The following is a 25,273-nucleotide window of genomic DNA, read 5'->3' as shown; positions in this document are numbered from 1 at the left end:
CTTTTATCCACCTGGCTTTTCTCTTCTCTCGTCCTTTTGTTGATTCCGCCCAGCAATGAAGAACCTGACGTTCCAGATCACGCCTGATTCGAACAAGGACAGCGAGAGCATCCAGATGGGTCGTGACCTCAAGCTGTCCTGCCACGTGGACGCTCAGCCCCAGGATAAGGTCAACTACACCTGGTACAAGAACAATGCCCCTGTGAACCCGTCAGACAGTCTCATTGTGCTGCGCAGTGACCCGGACATGCCCCCTGGCACCAGCAGCCTGGAGATTGTAGACATGAAGTTCCGGGATCAAGCCACCTACAGCTGCCTAGCCAACTTTCCTGGCAGTAATGTTCTCGAACTCAGAGTGGACATCAACATCACACAAAGCAGCGGTGAGCAGACATTTCATCTCCTTTACTTTTTCTTTACCCCTTTCTGTCTTCAGTCATGTTTTATTCATAGTAACCATAATAAGCATTTTATATGAGTTAAGTTATAGGGACAATCTTCGAAAAACATCAACTTAAACAGCCTCTTGTAGACTTCATACCTTAGAGAACATCTACGCAAAAAAAAAGTTCAAACAGTAAAAATCCTGGAAGTTTTGGCCTTCCACATTTCAATAGAGTGTAGTTGTTACTTCAACATCAGCCAGTTATCTTCCATCAGGATAAATGAAGCTTTACAAGGCTTACAAATAAGTAGTAGCTTTGGTTTCCTTTGTGTTTTAGGGCAGCATGTAAGAACTGGCTTCTGAGTGCTCTAATTGGTTAAAGGTGCTTGGACACCGCAGCTTGCATTTTAAAATCCGCTGCGATAATATCCTTATCTGCGTGTATTGAGCAGACAAATAATGATTAGCTTTGGGGTTGCATTAATTGATAGCAAAGCTCATTATAGATCTACTACCATTACACCAAAGATGAACAGTGAATTAAAGAACATTCCGGATATCTGTAGTGTTTGAATGGCAGACTCTGGTCTGCAGGTATATTGAATATAAGGATACTTGGTAAAGAATGTGTGTTCAGATTATATCTAGGGCTTCAGTTCAGGTAGCTGGTCATCTTAACTTTTGTGCAAGAGTGGGCGGTCCGGCTATCTTTACTCGCATGCGGTAGAGAGCCTTTAATTTCCGGCAGGAGTGGGCAGACAGGACGGATTGGTCAAACTTTGTGCTGGAGGATTCAGTTCTACATCCGTCCCATTTTTAACACACTCAGTTTGGCACCGGTGAGGCATCTCGACAGATTTTTGGCCATCTACCCAAACCTCTGTTTTACTCAAACCTACCTCAAATCAAGCAGTGGCTAATTTATCTTTGGTCACAGATGCCTTTGAAAAATGGATTATATTCAAATTCAAATCGAATTAAAAATGAAGTTTTCTTCCATCGCTGTCAGAGTGAGCATGATTTGGACTTTTAAGTTGTTGCCATTTAAACTACACAAGCATTGCCAAAACCCCTCCAGGTTAATGAAACCATATTTTAAATCACCACAGCTTCTTGGGCACATCTTGGATGGGAAAAGAGCACCATAAATGGTGATGATGTGAGAGATAAACTCTTGTTGAATTCAGCTTTTGGCTTTCCTTTGTAGATGTCCATGCCATATAAAAAAAGGAAGCAGAAAAACGCCTTCTCTTGTCACCAATTGGTCTTTCCCTTGGGAGATAGTTGTGCATGCTGGGATTCCCTGTGCAACCTCTGTAATCTCTTGTACTTTCTTCTTAGGAAGGACCTTTGGCTCACTTTCTTTGTTCTTACTCCTTTCAAAACTTTTGACCTTCTGTGGGTGTTACAGTGGCTTTTTTTGGCTCTACTCCCTACCATGATCAATCACCTCTACACTTTCTCTCTCTCTCTCTCTCTCTCTCTCTCTCTCTCTCTCACTCACTCTCTCTCTCCTCTTTCTCTCTCTATCTTTTTCCTCTCTCACTCTCTCAGTAATCTTCTCTGTGCTCAATTCATGCCACATGCATTTCCTTTCCAGACCACCACAGCCAATGTCAGAGTTTTAGTAATAGAATTGTTTCTGCTAAATTCTTTATTTCACATCATTCTTTCTTGCTCTCTCTCACCTTGATTTAACGTGCAACCTGAAAGTAAATTCACATTTGTTGACACTCATGCATCTCAGATGTTGCTCATTTAAAATACTATATATGCGTTAAAACATTACAGGTACCGGGTTTTGTGCAATAAATAAATGTTTATATATATATATATATATATATATATATATATATATATATATATATATATATATATATATATATATATATAATTTATTTTTTTATTTTTTTTCCACTAAAGATAGAACAGAGTTGAGATTTCACATCATTTCATTAGAAAATGAAATTGAATGCTTAACGTTCACCAAGCTACCTTGAGAGAGCTGTGAAGAGAAATAATTGCACCACATACATCCAGGGATGTCTATGTATAACTATTTACATATTATAAATATTGACAACTTTGATCTACAACTCTGAATGAGAAGAAAGTCCCTCATATTTAGGAGAGGGTTGAGTTCTACTTACAGTAAGTTGAATAAAATGGCCTGTGTGCAGTTCAACAGAGTCTAAGCTTAAAAAAACCAAAAGACTTGCACTTAAGCCCAGTAAAATATAGTGGGGTAGAAGATACTGACTGAGGAAGCTGATTTTTCCCTTTGAATTCCCTTTCCCTTCAAATGATGTTCTATAAAAGCAGAAAAAATTAAATCAAAGTATATTGCTTGCAATACAATGCAGGAACAATCCTAGTTGCAGTTATCATGCTTATCAAATCTGTTTTTTGTTTTTTTTGAACAAGCAGACTTCCACCGTGATTAGTCATCTTTTTTTTCTTTTTTTTTTCTTTTTGTAGAATAGCACTTGATCCAACTCATGATATCATAATGTATGCTCAGGATATAGGTGCCAGTGTTGGGGTTCGTTTGATGTGCTGTCATATACATTGCATGTAGTCCTGGAGCAAGTTTTCAAAATACTGCTTTTCGAAATGCTTAAAAGATTTTAAATGTAAGTCATTATGAAAAATCTGATAAACAATATCTTCTGCATGTCAATAAATTTCAGTTGCTTAAATATCATGGTCACCATCAGCCAATCATCTTTCATCACTCAGGGTCAGAAGAAAATCCTATGCAATATTAGATCATTTGGTTTTTTTTTTGTTTGTTTGTTATGGTTTAAAGTGAGTTTTAGCTTTACACTCATTTTGAGTCCAGATATTGCCGATCTGTATATTTATATCTCTCACTTTTCCATTTTTTAGTAATTCCTCCAGTTCTGACCGTACCTGCTGGAGGAAGTGTGGTCAATGCGAGTGAAGGTGGGAATGCAGAGCTGGTCTGCCTGGTTGAGGGGAAGCCTCGTCCCCCAGTGCTCTGGTCCCGGGCTAATAAAGACTTGCCCATGCCGTCTGGCGAGTGGGTGACGGAAACTCGCGATGGACGCCTCCGCCTCACCAACGTCACACGAGATATGGCAGGGGTTTATCGATGCCAAACGGCACCGTACAATGGCCTCAACATCAAACGCAGGCTGTCGCAGGTGCAGCTCAATGTGGAGTGTGAGTACTCGTGTGTTGAATCTGTACTACAGTCCAACTACAACCACATTATTTACCACCTTTATAGAGAAACTTCACTCCTAAATACCCCCAGCAACACCCACCTTTCTCTACTCACAGTGGATTTTCAAGCTTTTATCATTTGACTAAAATCATTGCTTACCCTGATTTACACAGAGCTATTACACAAATTGATGGCAAGACATAAAACACCATTATAATAAAAAAAAAAAAAAAAACTACAGCGTTGAAGAGTTCAGAATTTTATCACAGTAAATGCTGTGATTAGATCTGGTTTGATGAAGCTTGTTCTAAAGTGCTGTTAATCTGGGCTTTAACACAGAGCTTTGAGTGAGTTCCTTTGGGACATGTCCAACAACCATACACACACACACACACACACAAACAACATATTCCATTAAAACACTCCTAAAAGATGCCTATTATCATTGTGTTTAAATGCGGCCTTTTGGAAGCAGCTCATGCGTTAATGCATTTACGCTCTCAATAATGCGTCCATTATGACGCCTGCCGAAAGTGTGTTCCCTAAGAGCCCAAGCTAAAGAGGCTCAGAGTTCATTAGCGTCGAGGATAACTCAGTATCATTCAATGCTCTTCAGTCCTTTTCTCATGAGGCCATTAGCCCAGAGCGATGTACTACGCCGTAATAATGTAGGTTATGTATTGAACTTGGTCTTGCAGAACTGATCCCCTGTGAGCATTAGGCACAAGTAGGAACACAGACAAAAGGGTTCGGGGATAAATTTGGAAGACTCGCAGGATTTCTGAGCCAGACTTGAGCGTAAACATTGTAGACATATGTATGCATAGTGCTTAGATGCAAATGAAAGCTTTGTCCCAAATGATGTACTCTTGAAGACACAACAAGGGATAATTTAAAACATTTGTAAGACGTGTAGTCCAACGGAGTGCCGTCGACCATCTTGGAAATTTTTTCTCGTTCGGCATCAGCGCCTGATAGCCCAGCCCATTTTCCACCACGTAACAAAGCTGTGATTTTCGACGGCATGTTGTGTCCAACGTTCCAATTGAAATGCTCTTGTTTTTGTTGAAATTTTTCGAATGAACACACTAGTCACTTCAAAAAACGACTATGAACATTGCGTAAGTAAGCGACGATGATTATATTGATTGTTTCAGTCTTGTCCTGTTGCAAGCAGTGCCAGCAAAAAAGTGCCATTGCGAACAATGTTGTACGATTTGTAAATTTAATCGAATTGAACTCATTTGATTGTGTTTTTACTCCTCAACAATCGTAACGTGTGATTTAACCAGTCTCGACTTCCACTTATCCGCTACGATTACGGGTGACATGCTCCCTCCATCCTACCTACCTCCGCTCTGTTTGCTCTGTTTTGTTCGGAGTGAACGATTCACTAAAATGACTGTCATTTTTCACCAGCATCTCTGTAATTACCACAATCGTCTCCTTTCCATTAGCTTATCTCCTATTTCCTGTTTTCTTTATACACACACTCTACTTTCTCTCCCTTGTTCTCCCAGTGTAGCTCTCTCCATCCTCCCTTTTCAAGACTCATCCTCTTTTTGTGGGTTAAACGTTGATCGTCATGAGGTCAAAAGTTGTGCCATTGAAGCTACCACCAATAAGGAAAACCTTTATTTCTAAGAGTGTGCACACTAAACACAGCACATTTTCTTATTGTAAGGGATGTAATTGCTGCACAGGTCAAACCATAGACCTGTGATCTGTTGCCCTAGGTCACGGCTATACAAATACCCGAGGAGTCTCGTTGGTTTTGGATGGGAAACCAAACAGGATTTGAAGAATAAGTTGTCTCTGTCTCTACCGTTCCCTGTAGACTTCCTTCTCTGGCATTACAGATACTTCCCACAGAGACTGTTGGCTTTACCTTATAATTCCCTCTTAATGTTTTGCCAGCATGGTGGTACCCACATGGGGCTTTGCCATCTTGTAAATGAGGACCGCGTTCATGGGAGAAGCTTGTGTACGGGTTGGCGAATACGGAGTACGAGTGAGATTCGAGGATTATATGTGGAAGAATAAACGAGTTTGTAAACAAGTTTTTAATGAAGAGAGGGTTACGTATGAGGGGCTTTGAGTCGTGGTTCATTTCATCATAATAAAATTATGATGTTACCATTTGATGACTTGGAATTCATCTAATTGGAGTTCTTCACGATCTGTGGTGTACAATTACGGTACAACAGCCAGTATTAAAGGCTCACTCGTTGAGTTAATCGATCGCCTTCATGCTAATTACATGTGAATGAAAGGAACAAGAGCAGTTTAATCAGACCCCAAAAAAATGACTCTTACTTCTGTGTTTATTTCAGAAGATATAAAAAACAAAAGGAAATTTTTACTTGCTTAACTCCAGAATACTTTATTAAAAACAGGTCCAAGGAATGGTTAAATAAAACAAATATATGTAAGAAATAAAACAGTGTTGGTGGTGATATGCAGTCTGATCGAAAGGTTAATGATGTGCCAATTAACCATTTATAGTTTCATTTAATGTTGTGGAACATCGTTGAATCTTGTTTGTTCCTGTTATCATCGGAACAAACAAAGGATTCAAATATGCCGTCATCTTATGTTAAATTGTGCCAATTTTGTCCTTATTTTTTTGTAACTGGTTGAGTGGTGAGAAACCATAAAGCCCTCGTTCATTCGTTCAGACTTTCCTGTGGTGGAAAACTTTATCTTTGACTGATTCAAATCATCCTCACTAGAGACTCAACAACTATGATACAAATATTAACAATTGCATGCTTTTTTCTGTGTATCTGGAATATCCACCATCCAGATCCCTGTATAATTTAAATTAATGCAATGATATAAATGCAATATGGTTAGAATGGCCTACCATTAATTTATTAACGAGAACCTTTTGACCAGTCGGAACTGCACATGTATTTCCATTATTTCATTTGCAATTCCAAAGTGAAGCTTGTTAATTTCTCTGTAGTTAGAGGAGACTCCATCAACTGCTATATGAAATAATGAGATGAAAAAAAGAAATGCTGCTCTTCTTTACACCATTTTTTACCATCTCTTCTTTTCAGACCCTCCTGTGGTAGACCCGGTCTACCAGGATGTCCGCTCTCCGAACTACAAGCCTGTCATTTTGCGCTGCATAGTTCTCAAGTCTAATCCAAACCGCGTAGCTAACGCACGTTGGTATCGGAACACGATTCCGATCCGCACTCCACCCGTGGACCCTCAAGACGTCCCTCAGCTCCGCTTTACACTCGATCCCACTAACAATGGCACGTACGAGTGTAAAGTCAGCAACGGGGTCGGCACCTCTACTTGCACCTTCCTCGTCTCAGGTACCCAGTCTGTTATATCATTCACAGTTATAAACCGTGTAAAGAATGTGAAACCGTATAAGAACTCATCATCAGGTTTGAGAATACTCCTGAGGGCAGGCGTATAAGAAAAAATAAAACACGATAAGACGCTTTTAGAACATTGCAGATACGAACAACGGTTCATTAGCATAATGCGATTATCAGCACATCAGTCTATGTTTCAACACTTACAACCATGTAAACATGAACCTCCTGATGGTTTCTCATTCAGTCCGTTCTCTCAACTAGATTTCTTATTAAACATAACTGTTTGTTATGTCTGAAGCTTTGCTGGCTCCTGTCATGACCTCTTAATCCAAAACAATCATAAAGCAGACAAAATAATAACAAATCACTTTGTATTTCAAAACGTCTATTGATGTTTTTTTTTTGAGGATCAAGTATATTATTGCCATACAAACGAAGTTTCAGATAAATACAAGACGCTAATTTTTTTTCTCAGCCCTAGTGACATTCAGACATTTTCCCAAACCCCGAACCTCTGCTTTGTCTATGAAAGCTTTAAGCTGCTTTTGCTCTAAACACATTTCCTGTGTTTTATTCATCAGTCGCTCAAACAAACCGGAACAAAAAAGAAAGGATCTCTTAAAAGAAACAGATTTTTGTTTTGTGCGAGCGCAGGTGCTCCGTCAGTGTTCACACACAGTACATCTGTCACACACATAAATCTCACACTAATATATCTCACACACACCTACATGCAGCTCTCACACACCTACACACACACACCTCTAATGATGAGATACAAGCGTACAGGTCTGCAACACTGCCGCATGTTCCTGATACCCAAACTCATTATTCATGTTTCATACGAACCTCACGTTATTGTAGACGTGCGTCTCATTACGCTGAAGAGAAGATCGGGCTGTAATTAGAACCTTTTTAATCACGGTTCATATATAGCGATAACACCATACAGTAGCTCGCGTATACATTTGTGTTTAAAAATCCATCAGGGACGAGTTTCAAGCTTCCTGATAGTTTCATTCCAGCATAAGTTCATTTTCTTTAGTAATAATGTGATTAAATTTCCATGTGATAAAATTTCCTATAACGATAGTGTAGTCTGAAGGCTACGCTAAATTATACACTTCTAAACTAAAAAAAAAAAAAACAATTTCAATTACTTCCGTTTTGCGTGATGATGTTAACAGTAGACATTTTTCCTCACTGCTGTTGCCTCTGGTTTGCAGTTTGAGCTCGAGTCCTGATGTCTGAAATAATCCGCCTTGAGAATTTTAACAGCCTAATATTCCTATCCGGGGGTCCTGATGACGCTGCTTTATGACGGTTAAAAGTGCCGAATAAAACCGTACAGATGTTTCATTTCACAGAGGGAGTCCTGTTTATATGGGAACAGTGTGAGATTTTTATTTTTTTTATTGTTTTTTGCAGTACAGAAATGACCCCAAGCACGTGATAAACGGAAATGGACTTATTGTAGATTGATTTGAATTGAAATGGATGTAAAATAAAAGATTGACAAATGTCGCTAATATGGTGAAATTATAGAGAGTATAAATATGATATGATTTAGCACTAAACGTACGAAACCACCTTAACCCGCTTGTAGGATTTTTCCTTCCCTTATAAAGTGAAAAGCTCATCTGTGCCTCAGTGAAACATCTTTCTCAGTGTGGCAGCTAAAAGTGTACTATTGCTATCATCTAGATTCATCTAACCACTGCTCACAGTTAGAGCTATTCTCTCTCTCTCTCTCTCTCTCTCTCTCTCTCTCTCTCTCTCTCTCGCTCTCTCTCTCGCTCTTTCTCTCTCTCTCGCTCTCTCTCTCAAAAAAAAAAAAAAATCTCAGTGATCATTTTGTTCAAGATTACAAGCTGTAACAATCCATTTTCCCCCTCCTGTGAACCAGATACAGTGCTACAAGCCACATTGTTTTCTCTGTTCAAGGCACATTCTGTTATAGCCGTCTTCTTAGGAATAAATTGGGCACTGACCCGTCCATGTTCGCATGCGCCGCCTGGCGAAATGAGCTCGAGATTAGTTTTTTACAGACTAGAGGACATCTTCAAAGATTCCCTGAACACAACAGACAGTGTGTATGTATTTGTGTGTGTGCGTGTGTGTGTGTTTGTGTATGCACGCACAATGCAGTGGTTTAATTTGACTTCTTAAAATTTTCCAGCATGCCGCCTGCAGTATAATTGGGACATGACCCATATTGTGTCAGTCCACATCCACTCATTTAATTTAGAGAACGGTTTAAGGATGTTCGACACGGTATTCATTTAAACACCGATCTCGTATACACTAGTCACGGTATTCCTGAAGGTTGAGTAAAAATATCACATTTCAGGGTGGAAGTTATTAGAATATTGAGGGCTACTGTTTCAAAAAGCTGTACTTTTGAAGAATTGAAAATTTTTTTTTTTAGATTTTTGTTTTTTTCCCCTAATGTTTAAACATAACCAACTTATATCTTTTTTCCACGTATATAACTTTTGTGATGTTCTAGTGACCAAGTTACCTATTTAACATCATCAACTATCCAGTTTCTGTGAAAATGTACCCGCTGCACACAATCACAGTACTCCGTAAACAGAAACCCGACGGTGTTCCGACAATTTTTATAACAGATTTCAATTCCACCGACAGGAAGGAGCGCCAGTGTTCTGCCAGAAAGGGTTAAAAACCCTACATGTGATCTTGATGTAAAGATTTGTGATGTGTTTGAGACAAGATACCAGACTGTAAATCTACAGTGTCTGCTAGAAAGAAATCAGCACCGGACTTTCTTCTTTATATCGTTGCTGTCAGACGGAATCCTCATATCTCCAGAACCGTTATTTTTCAGGAAATTTAAAAAAACGCCGTACCTTATCTGCAGTGCACAGGGTTTAGTCCGCGTTGCAGTGGATTGTCTTGCACTAAATTCCTGTCCTCAGACGAGCACCAGAACTAGCAGGGGTCAAGATTTTTTTTTCTTTGAGCCCAGTGTTTTGAAGACATTTACCTCAGAAGACGTGTTGATTCGTTGCGACTCTTCTTGAGGAGAAATATGCCGTGAAGCTCTCCCGCGGAGTGAGGAAGAGGTGGACAGTTGAAGTGTCCAATGGAGTTATGAGATTTGCGCTCAAGCTATTTTCAAGACTTTAGATTGGTTAATAACTTGTAAAAATAACAGACCCACGTGGGGACTGACCAATAGCATCGATATGTGAAAAAATATGAAATTGACCAAATTTGGACATACGAGGTTTCCGCCCAACAGCGACGATATATAACAGCCTTTTATTCTGCAATTATTTAAATTCTTTTATTGATGCGTTATTTCCAGATTCTCTTTTGAGTCAAAATGCACTTTCTATTACTAGTATTAACCTCATATCAGTCATATTTGCATTATAAATTTTATATTAATGAATTTATTAAATATTTATATATTTTGTGTTTTTTCTTTTGTTCCTCCCAAACCCACCTCAGCTCGACCGTACATCGCCGAATTTTACTTTGACACGCCGAACCCCATCCGCATCCTAAAGGGCAGCAACTACTCTTATAACTTGCAGTGGACGCAGAGAGAACCGAACACTACGGACAAAGTCATCGGCTATTGGATCAGCGTCCAGCAGGTAACATGCAGACGCTTACACACGAGCATACTTCGAGATGAAGGCTGTAACGCAATACCTGGGTCTGTCCAGTGCTTCAGATAGATGTTCATATCTGTATTCAGATTTAAACTTGAAGTTTGTGCATTTCTTTCATGACATTTTCTAATTAAGCTCCTTAACAGCTTCCATTTAAACCTTTGAAACCCTCATTTTGAAGGTATTTATGAACGTGATGTTTTTTGGCTCATGAGCTTCAAATCTGACCCATGAACTTCATGCTTGAACACATACCATCATGGAACTCACTCTCATGATTTTTAGACCTTAATCCCTATCCTGAAATACACATGTTTTCCCAGTCAGACTCCCTATGATCTTATGACCCTATGACCTCCTTTTCTGTTTAGATTTTCATCACATTTTCTATTTGATCCGGATAATGTATTCATATTCACAGTGCCAGAGGGAATCATCACACACACAAATACCGATATCGATCGAGCACAGAATTATAATATATTTCTAAATATAGACACTGACAGTTGGAGACGACCACACACCTTAATTCGGATTCATTTCTGCTAAAATAGGGCTGTCGGGTTGGAAGTGTGATCTGTCGGGAAAGAAAGTTCAGACGTATATTCCTTTTACTTTCCTTCCTTTTTCCCCCCTCTATCTTCCTCTTTTGCTCGCTGACTATTGAGTGTGGCTGTGAGTGAATAAATAGGCTGAACAAATGTTTGTTTATAATAGGAGTCCGGGGAATAGTACGGGCCGAGCAGAGAGCAGATCGATCAGAGCTTGTGCTGCATTAACAACACTCTCAGAAGACACCCCTCAAAGGGGACACACACACACACACACACACACACACACACACATTCTTAAATCAGTGTGCTCAATTTTTTCTCTCTTTCATCACTAAGATCCATCATTCAGCTTCCTTTTTTTCTGGCTGTCACACTCTTTTTTTCCTCCCCTACTGCCCTATATTCTCTTTCTCTCCCTCACTCGCTCTTGTGTGCTTTCACAAGCTCAGCTCCCTCACACGCTCTTTGCTTTCCTTCTGTGTTTCCAAATCTGTCACTTTCCATCTTCTTATTTCCCATCTCCTTTGCCTACACTTTTTATTTCATCCTCTTCTTGTTTTTCTCCATCTCTTTCTCATCCTGTCTTTCAATATTAAAAAAAAAAAAAAACAAGCTTCATTCTTAGGAAATCTCACTGCTTTCTCGTCGGAAAACTCTTTGGATGTCTCTGGTTTTAAAAAAAAAAAAAAAAAAAAAAAAAGACGAAAAATCATTAACGTTCCTTTTTTTTTTCTTTCATGGAAATTATTTAAATTTAGGCTATTTTCTAGCCTTGTGTTATGCGAAAACGGAGGCGGAAGCCGAAGTGGCCGTAAACAAAGTTTCACGGATAATCCGGAAATTAACGGAATTAAAGGAATAATCCGGTGGTGCGCTCTAGGGGCGCGGCCCACAATGTCCGGAACTGATGGGAGGCAGTTCGTGAGAGCCAGGGAAAGTGCGCGCTCAGGAGAAGCGCGGCGCTGGGCTGGATACGGGATAAAGTCCTCCACTAGGCGTAACATCGGATGCTAGACCGACATCCACACGACACGGGGAACTAACGTAACTTAATCTAACTTAAATACACTAATGAATCCGCCCTGCCATCGGCAACGCGGCTTACATAAATACACACACACAGTCAATCACAGGATGGGAAACAGGTGAGGAGACAGGGAGGAGCAGACGAAGGCGTGGCAGACACGTGACAATAATAAAAACATTCGCACGTGTCCAAAGGTCCGCGCTGATCCCTGACAGAACCCCCCCCTTAAGGCGCGGCTCCCGAAGCGCCAAAACCCGACAAGGTCCAGGAGGGGGGGCGAGGCCCACGGTGATTGGCAGGTGAGGGGAGCAAGGACGACGGCGAGGCCAGTGGGGGGAGCAAGGGCCACGGCGAGGTAGGCGAGGGGAGCCAAGGCACACGGCGAGGTAGGTGGGGGGAGCAGGGCACACGGCGGCGCAGCCAAAGAGGGCCGAGCGACGTCCACAGCCGAGCTGAAGGGCCGAAGCGACGTCCGCATCCGAGCCGAAGGGCCGAGCGAAGTCCACAGCCGAGCTGTAGGGCCGAGTGACGTCCACCGCCGAACTGAGGTGCCGAGCAACATCGCCCGACGCACCGCGGCCAAACCCCCGCCTCGGCGACCTGAGAAAAGGGGCGGGAGGGCGAGAAGGATCCTCCGCCTCGGGCCCGCAGCACCCCCAACGGAAAGAGTGAAGCGACTTCCTCCTCGGGATCTGTACCGGAAACGGAGCGGAGTCCTTCACCGGAAACGTGCGGGGCGATGCCGCAGGGCACCAAAAAAAAAGGGGGGCCAACCAGGATGACGACATCCTCCGCGAACGTGGTGAGGATGTCACTGGACTCAGGCCCGGAAGGACTGACGGAACAGTCGAGGGGGGAAGGATCCTCCGCCTCGGACCTGCAGCACCCCCCGCGGAAAAAGTGAAGCGACGTCCTCCTCGGGATCTGTACCGGAAACGGAGCGGCGTCCTTCACCGGAACATGCGGGGCGATGCCGCAGGGCGCCAAACAAAAAAAAAAAAAAAGGGGGGCCAACCAGGATGACGACATCCTCCGCGAACGTGGTGAGGCGACGTCCTCCTCAGGATTGACCGGAAACGGAGCGGCGTCCCTCACTGGAGAAATGCGGAGCGATGTCACTGGACTCAGGCCCGGAAGGACTGACGGAACAGTCCAGGGGGAAGTGAAGCGACGTCCTCCTCGGGAGAAACCGGAAACGGAGAACTAACGTAACTTAATCTAACTTAAATACACTAATGAATCCGCCCTGCCATCGGCAACGCGGCTCACATAAATGCACACACACAGTCAATCACAGGATGGGAAACAGGTGAGGAGACAGGGAGGAGCGGACGAAGGCGTGGCAGACACGTGACAATAATAAAAACATTCGCACGTGTCCAAAGGTCCGCGCTGATCCCTGACACCTTGCTTTGGTCCACAGCTAATTTATTAAAAAAGGTAATTTGTATATTTAACATTGGATATTACTTTATAGTAATTTTATTGTTATTGGATCAGATACAAACGCTGCACATTTACTTTTATTTGTATTTGTACAGTATATGTAATTTATACAGTATATGCTATAATACCACCATTGGATACCACATGACATGAAGTATGTAACAACACAAATGGCCGATGGTTACACAATCCGAATCAAACACAAAAGACACTGCAATCTATAAAAATATCACGAAAGGGAACTACAGCACCTTTCTACAATACAAATAATCTGATGCATGGTGAAAGCAAGCAAAAAAAAACGATCCCTGATCCATGCATATTACGAAGTAGGTTTAATCGGCGAGAACCAAAAGAAAACACGTTTACACAAACTCCAGGTAGTGATGCTGACTATAAAATACTGTAGCACTTCACCTCAGCGAATATCCCACAAGAAAAAAAGCATTTCATTTGAGTCAGAACAGCAAATATCTGTGCCATGTACTGTGTAGCCTTCAGTCAACTGTGACAGAACAGGAAATCAGGCATGTCCAGGTACTTTGGAAAAAGTAATATTCCTCTAAAATGAATCAATAATCCTCGATAGAAGATTAAACCAGTAATCCCTGATTGAAGATTATATTCCCGGAATACAAAGCGTTTTAAGTTAAGCACCTACGACAACAGATACCAAGACCACTTGATGTTTCCAGATTTGGATTGTTAACATTAATGGTTACCATTTGATTTAAAGTTGTTTTATATTTTTTTTTATTGTGACACACAATCTAATATTATCGTTCGTGTCCCAGTGTCCCCACCCCATCCCAGGCCGATACTCGGTACAACCAAATTCGGCATCAATTTCAGACTTGTAAGAAATAAAAAATGCGTAGTGTAAAAATAAGACGATGATGTTGAAGATCTTAATGAAGAACAAGAAGTTTATTCCAGCATAGCAGTGACAAAATACATCAGGTACTTTGGGTTCCTCGGAGTCAATCTGAACCCAGAGCAAATCCTGCTCACGCATTTTATACTGTTTTCCTCTTTGTAGTTTAAATGTGTATTTGAATATGTATTGAGCGTAAGAACTGAGCGTCTCCCAAATGGCTGGGTCACACCTTGTTATTTAGCCAGATGTCTTTAAATGTTAATCACGTTCACGTATACCTTGTCTTGTTATTGTTACAATTGTTATCAGTCAAATAGTCCCTTTAAATGGTCATCGCGGTCACCGCGGTCACGCAGACCTTGGCTTGGTATTGTTACAGTTGTTATCAACCGAATGGTCACTTTAAATGGTCATCGCGGTCACCGCGGTCACGCAGACCTTGGCTTGGTATTGTTACAGTTGTTATCAACCAAATGGTCACTTTAAATGGTAATCGCAGTCACGTAGACCCTTTGTTCGCGGTGATGCTTAATGTCCTGCTGCCGTTCCCATATTTATAATTGAGTCAACTTTATACGTTTAGAGTCCTAAACGTATTACCTTATGATACTTAGATGTGTACCTTGGAGTGAAATTTGGGTGCAATTTCTGTCATTTCTAACAGACTTCTGGTATATGTCTCTATCAGCCTTGCACATCTGGAGCCTGATATTTCTGGAAGAATTGCAGATTAGATGGAACGCTATTGGAGCTCTTGGATTTGAGCAGAACATTTTCACACATTAGTGTTGTTGGTCTTGAGCTGCATGTACACAACGTGTAGATTTGGCAGTATGCTCAGGGTCATTGTGGCGTTAAAACTTCAACCTCAACAATAATCTCAAGTCTCCTGAAGAATAGAACAGCTGCAACTGTTACTTTTGCAATATTCAATTTTGTGTCCAAGTCCCCAACTTTGACGGTAGGTGTCTTCACCTCGATGCTGCCATCACCGTGCTTCACTGTATTCTAATATATCAGCGCTAATAATAAAAATAATAAAAATAATGAGAAAAGCTATTTGTGTCAGTCTAATCCCAATCCTAAAGTTTCAGTGGAAAAGCTGGTACTCAAGACATCTGTGGTATTTTGGTGCTCAGGTGCCACAAAATGACCTGGACCTTGTAAGCTTTCCTCTCTCCAGGGAAGAGCTTAGCTTTATCCAAGCATGATGAGATATCTTTCTCAGTGTCTCAAACGCATCAGCTTGTTTCATTCCCAGAGCAACAGCTGGACCCTTTAGATGCTATCGATAGGACCTGGGATAGAAATAGTGCAGTATATCAACATTATCAACATTTTATAATGAGCTAAAGTTTAAGTGTTTAGGCAACGATATACATATATGGGATGTGGTAGCTCAGTGGTTAAGGTGTTCGACTACTGATCGGAAGGTCATTGGTTCGAATTCCAGGTCCAGCAAGTTGCCACTGCAGGGCCCCTGAGCAAGGCCCTTAACCCTCAATTGCTCAGGTGTATAAACTGAAATAAAAAAGTTCCTTATCGGAACTACCTTGGGTCACGGGGAGTACCCGGAGGAAACCCCCGAGGCACGGGGAGAACATGCAAACTCCACACACACAAGGCGGAGGCAGGAATCGAACCCCCAACCCTGGAGGTGTGAGGCGAACGTGCTAACCACTAAGCCACAGCAAACTAACTAGACTATAAACTGATTTGAAGTATGCCACAGGTAACCCTTTGTAGCACAGGAGGTACTGTATAAAGCTCTTTAGGATAAGCCTCTAGAGGGAAATAATCTTTAAACTTTGGTGTCGCGGAAACTCAGAAACAGCAAGTCACAAGTTTTTTTTCTTCCTGTCAAGCCACAGCAACTTGCCAAAGACAGAAATTATTGATTAAACAAGATATATATATCGTCGCTGTCGGGCAGAAACCTCGTATGTCCAAATTTGGTCAATTTCATATTTTTTCCACATATCGATGCTATTGGTCAGTCCCCACGTGGGTCTGTTATTTTTACAAGTTATTAACCAATCTAAAGTCTTGAAAATAGCTTGAGCGCAAATCTCATAACTCCATTGGACACTTCAACTGTCCACCTCTTCCTCACTCCGCGGGAGAGCTTCGCGGCATATTTCTCCTCAAGAAGAGTCGCAACGAATCAACACGTCTTCTGAGGTAAATGTCTTCAAAACACTGGGCTCAAAGAAAAAAAAATCTTGACCCCTGCTAGTTCTGGTGCTCGTCTGAGGACAGGAATTTAGCACAAGACAATCCACTGCAACGCAGACTAAACCCTGTGCACTGCAGATAAGGTACGGCGTTTTTTTAATTTCCTGAAAAATAACGGTTTTGGAGATACGAGGATTCCGCCCAACAGCGACGATATATATTATCAATTTTTAGTTACTTTTAATGTTGTGGAATGTCTGTTTTCACTAAATCTCACCCTGATGGTTGTTGAAAACCGTAAGCAGTTTATTTTAGGCTGTCCAATTCAGTTTCTAAAAAAACTGCCATGAATTTCTCTTCCTGGAGTTTGTCCAAAATCAGCCCTTGTGTTAAGTGTATTTATTAGCAGCTCGGCCATGTTGTCTTACTCCGTTCTGCCCTCATTATGCCCACCCTGACTCCATTGTAGCAGATGGGATACAGTAATAAAGTGCTCACTGATAAAAGCTACTGACATTTTCAGCATTGTGCAGAATCAGGCATGCATACACAAACACACTTTTTTTTTTTTTTTGCGGATCTCTCTGTCTATCTCACACAGTAATAACAGACCACAAGATTTTTGTCTGGATTTACTGTTTACTCTCCTGTCCAAAGAAATCTTGAGGATCCAAGCAAGCATCTTGAGCAATCAAATGATTTATCTAAAACACCTGAACATGCCTTAGGGCAAGTGTGTGTGCATGTGTGTGTGTGCGTGTGTGTGTGTGTGTGTGTGTGTGTGTGTGTGTGTGTGTGTGTGTGTGAGATCTGGTTCTGTTCTAATAATCCATTTATAAAAACGTGGCTTGTAGTGAACTAAAGAAAGCAGGTGATGGATTACAGCAGGTGGCTGAGTTTAAAACAAGAGCAGGGAAGATTAGCCACTTGTCTTGTGCTAGCATGAATAGCTAACTTTCAACTCCGTAAAATCCATCTCTAGTCAGGGGATTTATTCGGTAGGGAATTTATCGTGACCTTATTAACACGTATTTATCTTTAATAGGTATTTTGAATTAAAAGAAATACATTTTATTGAAAAAAAACTGCAGTTATAGGCATTAATGCACAATTAAATAAAAATGTACGATTTCCAAAAAAAAAAAAAAAAAGTTTTCGTCCAATTTTCCACACAGGACATGGATTGGGAGTTTTGTTTTAAAGCATTGTCCTGTAGTTTTCAGTCATATTTCCATCCATTTTCAGAATCTGCTGTGTTTTCTCTGCTGCTTGGCCGCTGCACAACCCAAACACATAAAATCTTTTTTTTTTTTTTCTCCAAGCATATTTTTGATCATTCTTGTCCACACTACTTGTTTCCAAACTAACCAGACGATTCTCAACCTGAGTATAAAATCCTGATGAATCGGTTAATTAAGTTCTCAGACCTGACAAATTTTTGCACATGCCATAATGCAGTGCACATGCTGTTTTCTCATTTATTTTTTAAGTTAGTGTGTATTAACTTTTGGGAGAAAAAAAAATTGTTTTGCAGAGGTACATCTTTTTTTTTACATTAAAAAAATCAATAAAATGTGTGCACATGGCCAAACTCATAAAAATGTGCATTGTGTGTGTGTGTGTGTGTGTGTGTGTGTGTGTGTGTGTGTGTGTGTGTGTGTGTGCCATATGCATATAACACGGCAACATGCTTTTAGAAGAAAATAATCCATGACCAATTCAGGGTTACTTTTACAATTTCAATCTCTTTTTTTTTTCTTCTCTCTCTCTCTCTCTCTCTCTCTCTCTCTCTCTCTCTCTCTCTCTCTCTCTCTCTCTCTCTCTCTCTCTCTCTCTCTCTCTCTCTCTCTCTCTCTCTCTCTCTCTGTGGTTCTTGTTTACTCTCCTCAATTTGTTCCTCTCTCTCTCTCTCTCTCTCTCTCTCTCTCTCTCTCTCTCTCTCTCTCTCTCTCTCTCTCTCTCTCTCGCTCTCTCTCTCGCTCTCTCGCTCTCTTTCAGATTGCAGGTGCTTTCTTGGCATGATAAACAATTGAACATTTGTATTGCCAAAGAAAATAAAAAGAAGGGTAGACGAAACCAAAACAAAAGATTGTAATAGAAAAATAAAATACGAATAGAGAAAAATAGCATGATGCAAATGATGGACATAAAGACAATTTTATGGCACTGTATAGAGAATAATAGAAAAAAACAAAGGTGAAATAAATAAAATTAAACTCTCTCTCTCTCTGTCTCTCTCTCTTTCTCTCTCTCTCTCTCTCAGTCTCTCTCTCTGTCTCTCTCTCTCTCTCTCTTTCTCTCTCTCTCTCTGTCTCTCTCTCTCTCTCTCTCTCTCTGTCTCTCTCTCTCTCTCTCTCTCAGTCTCTCTTCTTGTCTTTGTTTCTTAATTTCTGTCTTTTGTTTCATGTTTATTTCATATTATTTTCTTAGTGTCTGTCTTTTGTTTCATGTTTATTACATCATTTCTGTCTTTTGTTTCAAAATGTCTTGTGTTTGTTTCTTAATTTCTGTTTTTTTTTTCACATTTATTTCATATTTCTTGCTTTTGTTTCATAATTTCTGGTGTTTGTTAACATGTTTCTGAACTTCTGACATTCGTTTTCTAATTCCTGGCTTGTTTTTCATCATTTCCAGCATTTGTTTTTCCCCTTTTGAAAATGTAAACCGGAAAACAAATGCTGGAAATTATGAAATCATAATCATATCATACCGCTATATAATAGAGATATACAGCTATATGATCTAACGTAAGTGAAAAGACTGACATCTTTTTTGTGGATGTTCCACAACTTTAAATACGAACTATGAACGGTTAAAAAGTACGAAAGGACGAAGAAACACTTTGCGGTTTGCTGTTGTAGGAACAGAGCCGATCCTGACCTCCCTGGGGCCCAAAGCAAAATTCTGCTAAGGGGCCCTTGATCCCTAATGGTTATTATTTACTGAGGGATGTGCATTCATATTGACCTGGCATTATGCCCATTCCAATGTAAATCCATTGGTTTCCATATTGCATTAACGTTGTTGTAACCTTGATTGAGAGACTATAAACATTGTCATCAGTGCTATCACGCTACTTTTTGTACTGGTCCCCACACAGATGTTGCTGCTGGAAAGCGCGCGTGTCATTTCGTGCACGATTGCATGCGCATATGAATATTGCGGCGCGGTTATCGAGCTGCCGTTTATAAACACCGTTGCCCTTGGGCGTTTATTCACGCGAATGTTCATGCAATAAATTGTTGTGTGACAGACAGGCCAAGATATGCACTGGCAGCACTGCACAGCTAAGCTTAATTTGCGGGGCCCTACGCAACTTTGCGTAGTGAACGTATAGGGCCGATCGGCTCTGTGTAGGAAACTTGTAGTATTGATTGCTAACATTAGTGCTGCTTGATGTCAGGTCACATCATCCTTTTTTTAATAAATACCTTACATAAAATTACTATAGGAGCATTATTGTGTGTTTGTGTGTAAGAGCAAATATATAACCCAACTACGATACATTACGCTTGCTTGTTATTTATATTAGCATGCGGTGATTTACAGAAGTCGCCTCCCATATAAACTCACAGCTCATATTGAGATATCCCATTTATCTAAACCTACAACGTCTCCTACGCACAAATCAATGTTTTTTTTTGTTTTTTTTTTGCACGAATTGTTGCGCATACTTCTTCAAACACACTAAATATTCATAGCGTTTCATGGAGATAAACAAATCCATTCGTAAGACACAGGAGAACGGCGACATGTTTTATGTATACGAACGCGCTGTATATAAAAAGAGCCGTCACTCGCTCTCTGGCGTATCTACAGGACCGTTTCAGTAGTTTATTACCTCATGTAAAGTTTGTTCGACTTCAGGAGCAGAACATGCCTGCAAGGCATTGCAATCTGATGAAATGTCCTTAAGAAAAAAAAAAAAAGAAAGAAAGAATAATAGATAAACCAGTGGAGAAATGTAAGCAGGAGAAACTTAAAGCAATACTCCATGGGTTTTTCAGCATCCACTGCATTTTACTCTGTGTCAGATTACCACAGGTTTTATTTTATTAATTTAATTATTTAATTATTTATTTGTTTTGGACACCAGTAGAGTGCTAGGGTAACAGGACTACAGGAAAACTCAAGTGTAACTCAAGGTTTTTGTATTTATCTATAACTATACTATTAAATGTATACAGTTACGTCGGGAACAAAAGGGTGATCGTGCGCTCAAAGCTGCCGTGGTCTTGGGAATTAAAAAAAAAAAAAAAAAAAAGAACACGTTATAATTTTGTTTTGTTTTTTTATAACAATGAAAACTGTTGAATTCCATTTTGTACAAGGTTTCTTTGTTGACTTGTAGCTGTATTTTCCTTTTAAAGGAGTATCAGTGTCGAAGAATAACAGGCGGTGACGGTTTTTATTTTTATTTATTTTATTTTTTTTAAAGGTAGATAAAAGAGTTTGGACTAAACAGATTTCTTCTTCTTCTTCTTCTTCTTCTTGCATTACACAGAGCATAGATACATCGAGGCAAAGTGGAAAAAACATAGTGTACATCGATGCTCCCTGGTTTCCGTAGTGTATTGTGGGATTTTTTTAGGAAGCGAACGTTCCATTGCACTGGAAGGATTTTTTCTCCTCACAGCCTCAAGGTTTCTGGTTTTGGTATGAACCTGAGCTTGAGTTACTGTGAGTGTATAGGTTTTCCTCTGGGCTTTCTCTCTCTCTCTCTCTCTCTCTCTTTAATCTAAAATGTCCTCAGGTATGAATGAGTGTGTGAATGTATCTTGAAATGGACAGTCGTCCCATCCAGGGTGTTCTCCTTCCTCACACCCAAGACCTGCTCTTGAGATGATCTACAACCAGAAAGATGACTGAAGGATGACTTTTTTGATAGTGTGTGAGACCTGTGTGTCATTTTGGTGTGTAGCACGCTTATACACAGGCGGCTGCTTTGCCAAGTTTCTCCTGCTATCGATGAGTTTAGAGACATAGTTTGAAAAATTAATAAATTAGCAGGAGACTTTTTCTTTTTTTTCTTACAGTGAAGGTATTGCAATGTTTGAGACAGAACCAAGGTAATACGCCGTGGGTACATGTGGGTGGAAATATGGACAGGTGTTACTGGAGCCGTGGGAGGTGAGGAAGAGAATTTGAATCTTGCCAAATCGAGGGACAAAATTAATGCAAATGATTAGCAAAAGTACCCGAGCATGTGTGTGTGCATCTGCCTGTGTGACCTCTGATCTGTGTGTGTAGGTTGCTGTGGCTTTGCTGTAGCAACCTACACAGTAGTAGTGCAAACACACACACACACGCACACGCAAACTGTAATACAGTTGCTATAGCGCCCTACGTCTCTGTGCAGCAAGCTCGTAAGGCGAGGCCTAATTAGTCGCATAACAAATACGGCTGATGCACAACTGCAAGGTTAACACCACACATATACACACTCGCACTCTCTGTCCCTCTGCCTTTGGTGACGGAAGGAAAATAAGAGGGAAGAGAGACAGGAGGAGTGCAGAGGTGCTTTCTGCCAGACCTGAACCCTCTAATGAGCCCACAGCGATGCCACTTTGCCATGACACTTGCGAACTGTCCTGTAATTACTGTCTAGAGGTTGAGAGAGAGAAAGAGAAAGAAAGAGGTGGCATCTGAATACACCCATGTCATCTCCTGACGCTGTTATATTTACTTTCATCCTCCAGCACCGTTCACGTCTTGTTAATAGCAATCTTGTTTATTCGGAAAAATTGTATTAGATGAGAAACTTATCACTGACAATATTTATATTTACTGTATGTGTGTGTGTGTGTGTGTGTGTGCGGTTGATTGTGTGATGGAGATGTTTTTCAGTCTTTTTCTATCAGTAATGCTTTGCAACATTTTTTGTAACACCTTCCTTCCTTCCTTTCTTATTACCTTTCTTAGTTCCTTCCTTCCTTCTCTCCCTTCTTCCCTCCTTCTTTCCCTTCCTTCCCTTCCTTCCCTTCTTTCCTTCTCTTCCTTCCTTCCTTCCTTCCTTTCTTAGTTCCTTCCTTCTTTCTCTCCCTCCTTCTTTCCCTTCTCTTCCTTTCCTTTCCTTTCCTTTCCTTTCCTTTCCTTTCCTTTCCTTCCTTCCTTCCTTCCTTCTTTCTTTCCTTCCTTTTTTCTTCCCTTCCCTTTCCTTCCCTTCTTTCCTTTTTCCCTTCCGTTCAATTCCTTCCTTCCTTCCTTCCTTCCTTTTTTCTTCCCTTTCCTTTCCTTCCCATCTTTCCTTTTTTCACTTCCCTTCCCTTCCTTCCTTCCTTCCTTCCTTCCTTCCTTGCTTCCTTTTTTCTTCCCTTTCCCTTTCCTTCCCTTCTTTCCTTTTTTTTCCCTTTTCTTTCCTTCCCTTCCCTTCCTTCCTTCCTTCCTTCCTTCCTTCCTTCCTTCCTTCCTTCCTTCCTTCCTTCCTTCCTTTAAAACAGCTCCTAGTTTGTCTTCCTCCTCATGTCTTTTCTCATTTTTTTTCTCTTCCTTCCTTCCTTTTTTCTTCCCTTTCCTTTCCTTCCCATCTTTCCTTTTTTCACTTCCCTTCCCTTCCTTCCTTCCTTCCTTCCTTTTTTCTTCCCTTTCCCTTTAATTCCCTTCTTTCCTTTTTTCCCTTTTCTTCCATTCCCTTCCTTCCTTCCTTCCTTCCTTCCTTCCTTCCTTCCTTCCTTCCTTCCTTCCTTCCTTCCTTCCTTCCTTTAAAACAGCTCCTAGTTTGTCTTCCTCCTCATGTCTTTTCTCATTTTTCTTCTTCGTGACCTACTTCCTACTTCACCTACACTACTTCCCATAATTCTTTTTTTCCTAATCGGCAAATTTTCTAATCTCCCGCACGCAATTCTCTACTTTTCCCATCAAGCTTTTTACATCTTAACTTTTCATGTTTCCTGGACCCCTATTGGGTCACTTCCGAATTGTTTTACTTTAGGAACGACTGAAAAAATGCTTTAAAGTACGACATTAAATAAAATTTTCGCTGATCATTCATGACTCATGAGTAGATCATTTTGTTTATTAGTAGATTCTAGAAATTATGCTAATCTAGAGTGCATCCGTATGATGATTCCTGCTTAATTCCTTTCTTCATTTGAATGTTTTCTTGATTCCTGGGTCCCCCAGCAGTACATAATTATAATAATTTATATCAAGAAGTCATCACCTGTATCAAACTACATGCACAATTTATCTAAAGGGGAAAAGAAAGACATTTTCCCATCTGGCTTTGGGTGCTGTGGGTCCTCGCTTCACACCGCCGTGTCACCTTCCATCGCCGTTAAGTAATGATAATGTTTGTTAATAATTCACCAGGTTTTAATGGAACTGTCTCTGCCTGGCTCCTTTAAGCAAATGCACTTATAAATTCGCAATGGCGAGAGATCTATTGACAGGGCCGGGCAAAATACACCGAAGAAGTATCAACGGCTGCCTACTGAATACTGCGTCCTAAATGGTCGCAGGATTGTGTGGAAATAAATACGTCTTACTTTAAGGCAGTTGATGGTGAATGCTCTTAAGTTAGGTATAAAACACTAACACAGTACATAATGTCTATAGATTTCTAAATAGCATTGTTTATTGATTATGGGCCTTTGTATCGTGTTCTGTTTATTGTGGGTTTGTTATAAAGAAAATTCCTGTCAGAAAACATTGAAAAATTTTTTGCCTTTATTCGTTTTTAGCTGTAAACGCATATTAATTTGCTCAGCAGATTAGCATGTCAGCTTTGATTTTTGAAATATCAGCCTGATATTTATATTACATCCACAGCTCGCAACATAGCCCCTTTATTCAAGTGACCAAAAATATTAGAACGTCGGCTGACCAGTGACCTCCTTTACATCGATTGGGTTCAGACCAGGTAGCTGTCTGTAGGAGAAAAGCAAGGTATAAGCAGTACAACTATTTGGAAAATACCGAGTGCTCTGTTACCAAAACACATCTAGATGTAAATAGAAGGAAATGAAAACGATTCATCTTCGAAAATGATCACAAACCCAAACGTCTGTGGTGGAGAACCAAAAGAAAATAAACGGCCTCGAAGTTCCACTAAATTTCAGCGGCGACTGTACATTATTTGACAGAATAGACTTTAGCTTGGATTAAACAAAAGAATTTGCAGGTTTTTAAACTTTAATAAGAACGTTCTTATTCCCAGTATATTCAAGTAAGCCTCAGACAACGTAATAGAAAACTCTGTCAAGTTTTAATCGCTAAGCTAGAAATGTTTAGTGGAGGAGTTTTGTAAAGATGGTTAATTATGTACACTCACTCACTCATCTTCTACCGCTTATCCGAACTACCTCGGGTCACGGGGAGCCTGTGCCTATCTCAGGCGTCATTGGGCATCAAGGCAGGATACACCCTGGACCGAGTGCCAACCCATCGCAGGACACACACACACACTCTCATTCACTCACACAGTACGGACAATTTTTCCAGAGATGCCAATCAACCTACCATGCATGTCTTTGGACCAGGGAGGAAACCGGAGTACCCGGAGGAAACCCCCGAGGCACGGGGAGAACATGCAAACTCCAAACACACAAGGCGGAGGCGGGAGTCGAACCCCCAACCCTGGAGGTGTGAGGCAAACGTGCTAACCGCTAAGCCACCGTGCCTCCCTCTAATTAT

General features: G+C 40.7%; 1 protein-coding gene across 1 annotated transcript in view; it reads left to right on the top strand.

Moving 5' to 3' along the window:
• The window catches only part of LOC132846967 (MAM domain-containing glycosylphosphatidylinositol anchor protein 1), a 187,379-nt gene that overhangs the window by 123,162 nt on the left and 38,944 nt on the right, over positions 1-25,273 (top strand). Inside the window, exons 8-11 of the mRNA XM_060871801.1 lie at positions 54-383; positions 3,275-3,571; positions 6,641-6,907; positions 10,394-10,542. Coding sequence (XP_060727784.1) covers positions 54-383; positions 3,275-3,571; positions 6,641-6,907; positions 10,394-10,542 — 1,043 coding nt within the window. The remainder of the gene's footprint in view (positions 1-53; positions 384-3,274; positions 3,572-6,640; positions 6,908-10,393; positions 10,543-25,273) is intronic.

Source organism: Tachysurus vachellii, chromosome 6 (assembly GCF_030014155.1).
Source record: "Tachysurus vachellii isolate PV-2020 chromosome 6, HZAU_Pvac_v1, whole genome shotgun sequence".
NCBI lineage: Eukaryota > Metazoa > Chordata > Actinopteri > Siluriformes > Bagridae > Tachysurus > Tachysurus vachellii.
The sequence above is the reverse complement of the archived record's forward strand: the minus strand, read 5'-3'. Positions and strand labels throughout refer to the sequence as shown.